The sequence below is a fragment of the Cynara cardunculus genome, assembly GCF_001531365.2.
Source record: "Cynara cardunculus var. scolymus isolate 2C chromosome LG 13, CcrdV1, whole genome shotgun sequence".
Classification (NCBI taxonomy): Eukaryota; Viridiplantae; Streptophyta; class Magnoliopsida; order Asterales; family Asteraceae; genus Cynara; species Cynara cardunculus.
This window is the reverse complement of record NC_037540.1, coordinates 40,088,561-40,092,644: the sequence shown is the minus strand read 5'-3', so window position 1 is coordinate 40,092,644 and position 4,084 is coordinate 40,088,561. Positions and strand designations below refer to the sequence as shown.

The window sequence follows — 4,084 nt, the reverse complement described above, 5'->3', positions numbered from 1 at the left end:
TGTTGACAAACAGATCTCTTGGGTCCTGCTCCCTATGGAAGATATGGAAACGGATTGGCTTAAGTGACATCCATTTATGGCGTACGCTCATCAATCGGTTGGCTACTAAGGACAATCTTTTGAAACGTGGAGTGAGTCTCAACTCGGCAGATTGTCCGACGTGCCTAGTGTCGGAGGAGAGCTTGGACCACATTTTTACGACATGCTCCACGGCAAAGGTTATCAACGCGCACTTGGCTTCGTGGGTGAACTGGTGGCCGGTTAATGCTTCCTCTGCTCGTAGCATGTGGACGGCGATTGCGACGATACGGGACAAGTACACAAGAAAGGTTGGTAAAGTGATTGTGGCTGCTTTCTTTTGGAGCATTTGGATTCAAAGAAACCGCAAGGCGTTCAACGGAATAAGCAAATCTGATAAGGATGTTTGTAGCGAGATTCAATTCACCGCTTTCGATTGGATTAGATGTAGAGCAAATTTTAGCAAATCTTTTAGTTGGGAGAGGTGGATTAATAATCCGGTTGAGGCGGTGTACTCTGTTATCAACTAGCTCCTCGCTAGTCTTTTATTTCGTTCGGAATAAATTTCGTTCTTGCGGTCCAAAAAAAAAGTATATGGTTGACAAACAAGGTGTTTGCCGTAGCATCTTCTCTATGATAAAACGTGTTAGATTGTCGAATTTTGTCCTAATAACTTGTAACATCTTTAGATAGATTACACCATTTTTTATCACATATAAATTCTAAATCACACATAAAATACTCTATTAGGATGGTTATGAGCGTTATAACAAAACACTTCTATCGTAAATTTTGTAATGATTGTTGCATTGTTTAACTCTAGTTTTCAAAATAGTAGAATGAACTACTTGCAATATTGTATCAAACCCCTGATTAATTAACGATTTATATATAAAAGAAGATCTAATCAATTGATTGTCGTTATAAAAACCAAGTAGCTCATTAAATGCAACATGGATCCCAATATAAAATCTACCAAATCAAACGACGTAACAAACTACAATGACTTAATCAAATCCCAACATGGTTTTAGGTTAAATGGTTAATTCGATTTAGGGGCTGTTTGGCAATTGCTGAATGGTTTGGTGCAGAATGATTAAGTGGTCAGAATGATTAAGAGGCTCTCATGATATAGTGCAAAATGAAATATAATTTTTTGGTAATTGTGTACAATGAAATTAGCGCTCTTAATGATTAAGGGAGATCCAAGATACAAAATCATTATGGGGGTTTTAGAACCATTAAGAGGCTGACTTTTTTTGCCAAACAAGATTCACTTCTTAACGGTTCAGATGTTGCCTTATTAATAAGTAAACAAACAACCACTTACAATTTATTGTTTAATTATAATATTTATAATTAATTATTTAAAGTATTATAACAATAAGCAAAAAATAAAGTGTAACTACTAAAATTTATTGTTTAATTATAATATTTATAATTAATTATTTATAAAGGGAAATTTTTCAAAAGAATTTCAATTTGTAAATAATTATTAGAACTCAGGAAATTAAGTGTACTTTATAAAATGCAAGTTAACCTAATCTTCAGTTTCTAATGGATTTATAACGAAAATTATAGTTTTTCTTATAGTGAATTAAGCATTTCACTTGCAAATTAATGATGAATTATAATTAAAAGAATATATCAACTAATTATTTATTAAACATAAAAATTATAATATAACTTATGTTTTGAAATTCTAAAAACATTAGTGTTGATGACAGAGTCGTCCCTTAACATGTTAAATATGAGATTTTGAACAATGCTTCAAAATTTTGGGTGGGACCTAAATTTACATGTGTTTAGGGTCTTTTTATTGACATATGTAAAATTATGGCTGAAATTTTTTAGGCTCAAACCAATAATTGTTTGGTTTTAGGTTCAAATCATTAATGATTTAGGTTTAGTTTCAGATTGTTAATCGTTTTAGGTTTAGCTTATTTTTGTTCTTAACTTATATTCTCTGTTATCTCATTTATGCAATGTAATAAAAAATTGTGGATGTAACAGGGCCTCCAAAAAGATTGGAACGTCGTGAAAGTTATAGAAATATAAATGAGAGTATAATTATAATGATATTCAAGATTAAGGAGCGAACCAGATATTTCCTTTTGATTCTAAAGACATCGATAGAAAACTTGATAATGTACAATACACTAAAACGTACCTTCTAACGACACAAAAACACTAGAAACCCATATCGCTAATACGTCAAATGATGAAATCATAAAGGAGATACCACGGACGGATCCGATAAATCCGGGTGCGTAAACCCGTAATTACGGAGAACCTGATTATCAGCGTAATTCAAAACCTTGTCCATGGCCTCCCAACAACTTTCCCTCGAGAACGATGGGTTGATCTTGCCGTTACACGGCTGACAACCAGCAAAATGAGTCACAAACGGCCTCCTCCAGCTTCCGTACCCATAACCGGCATCTTTCAGATGTGGTTCCCAGACTTTGGCATACTTCTCGCTCACCAATTCAGCATGCCGCCTTCTCAACTTCTTGTCTCCCTTCTCGATGTCCACGTATTTATCTGTGATGTTCTTGAGTGTATCCTTAATAACCAGCCAATATCCTTCAAGATAATACCCAATTTCTATATGCACTTTGCTACGTAATTGATCCTCTCTTTCTTTCACTAGCAAATATGCAAGTGCAGTTTGATCGTCAGCTCCATGCTTAAACGTTGTCAACAAGATTTTCCTCCATTTCTCGTGGTTCTTCGATTGCGGCCCCATATCAGCCCATGCGTCCAAGAAATCCAATGACCATTGGCAATTCCTGATGAGGAACGAGCCAGCATTCAAACCTAGCCAGTTTTTCTCCTCGTAGACCTCCCTAGGCCAGCCATGGACGACAAAATTCTGATCTTTATAACGTTCTAATGGGACCTTAAAATCCATGTCAGTAAACACAGCATCCTCGTCAATCCACCAGGTCCACTCAGCCTCAGGGTGTGCCAACATAGCTGCCCTAACTGCTGATAGTTTTGCCCAACACCCCACCATTTTAGGGTCGAGTAACACATTGTTGTAGAAGATATCATAGCCATGAATCCTAGAGTAATCTACTTTGTTCCTGTAAAACCTCAGGAGAAAATGATCACCTTTAGGGTTCTGGCATGGCAATGATTGTGATCCAGTCACCAGAAAAATCCGGTCTTCGGATCCAGAAGCAAAAGAAGGATGCAGCATCAGCCATTCTCGTCTCTTTTTGTCCCAGTTCTTGATGGGCTTGGCAAAGGTGTACCCGAAAGATGGATCATCGTAGAAGGTTAAAACAGGTGGATCAAATCCGAGGTTGAATCGTGGAGGGTTGTTGCCATTACAGTTGCATGCATCAGTGGACCGCAAACGGGAAAGAGCGGGGAGTGAATTGGAAGAAGAGAAAGTGAAGATAACTGAAAGAAACAGAAATGCGATGAGCACTCCGGCGAGAAAGAGAAAGAAGACAGTAGGTTTCCGGTTAGCAGATCCAGGCTGTGTCATCGTGAACATGAATGCTGAGTATTTTAACAACCCTATTTATTTGGTTGATTGCTCCGTCAAAGCAGTTTATCCGGATTGTAATTATACTTGTCACAGCAACAATAAAAGACTGAATTACACCCTTGGTCCCTACCCTTTGCTCCAAAATTCTATATCGTCTCTTGTCGGTGATTTGTATCACTAATATCATTTAAGTGTAATGAGATTAATTTATTGACTAATGTAATCATGATAAATATTGAACAAGTAAGGAAGGTGCGGAGTGCACACTTGTTTGAGTTTATTTTGATTTAGGGGCGAAGCCCCTAAACAACAACGGGGTCCGGGGCGCAGCAGCCCCTGGCTCGGGTCGAGCTGTTTTTTAAACCCGGTTTAGGGTTCAAAAACTGTTTTTTTTTACGGTTTCCGTATTCAATTTTTGAATTGGTCATTTCGTCTCTTGAGAGGTACACAGATTCATAACAATTTGGATTCTCTGTTCTGTCAACCACTGAATTTTATCCGATTGAGATTTCGATTGTACCATCGAAATACTTCAATCTGAAAGTGATATACGACTTTCAGTGG

At 37.2% G+C, this 4,084-nt stretch overlaps 1 protein-coding gene across 1 annotated transcript; it reads right to left on the bottom strand.

The window, feature by feature from the left end:
- Positions 1–2,245: 2,245 nt before the first annotated feature.
- Positions 2,246–3,517, bottom strand: LOC112524206 (galactomannan galactosyltransferase 1-like). Its single transcript, XM_025133939.1, has one exon. It carries the CDS (start codon positions 3,515–3,517, stop codon positions 2,246–2,248), a length of 1,272 nt encoding a protein of 423 aa, XP_024989707.1.
- Positions 3,518–4,084: the final 567 nt, after the last annotated feature.

What these genes read in the sequence shown, in the direction of transcription:
- LOC112524206 (XM_025133939.1), bottom strand. Translation starts at nt 3,517, where the DNA reads ATGACACAGCCTGGATCTGCTAACCGGAAACCTACTGTCTTCTTTCTC.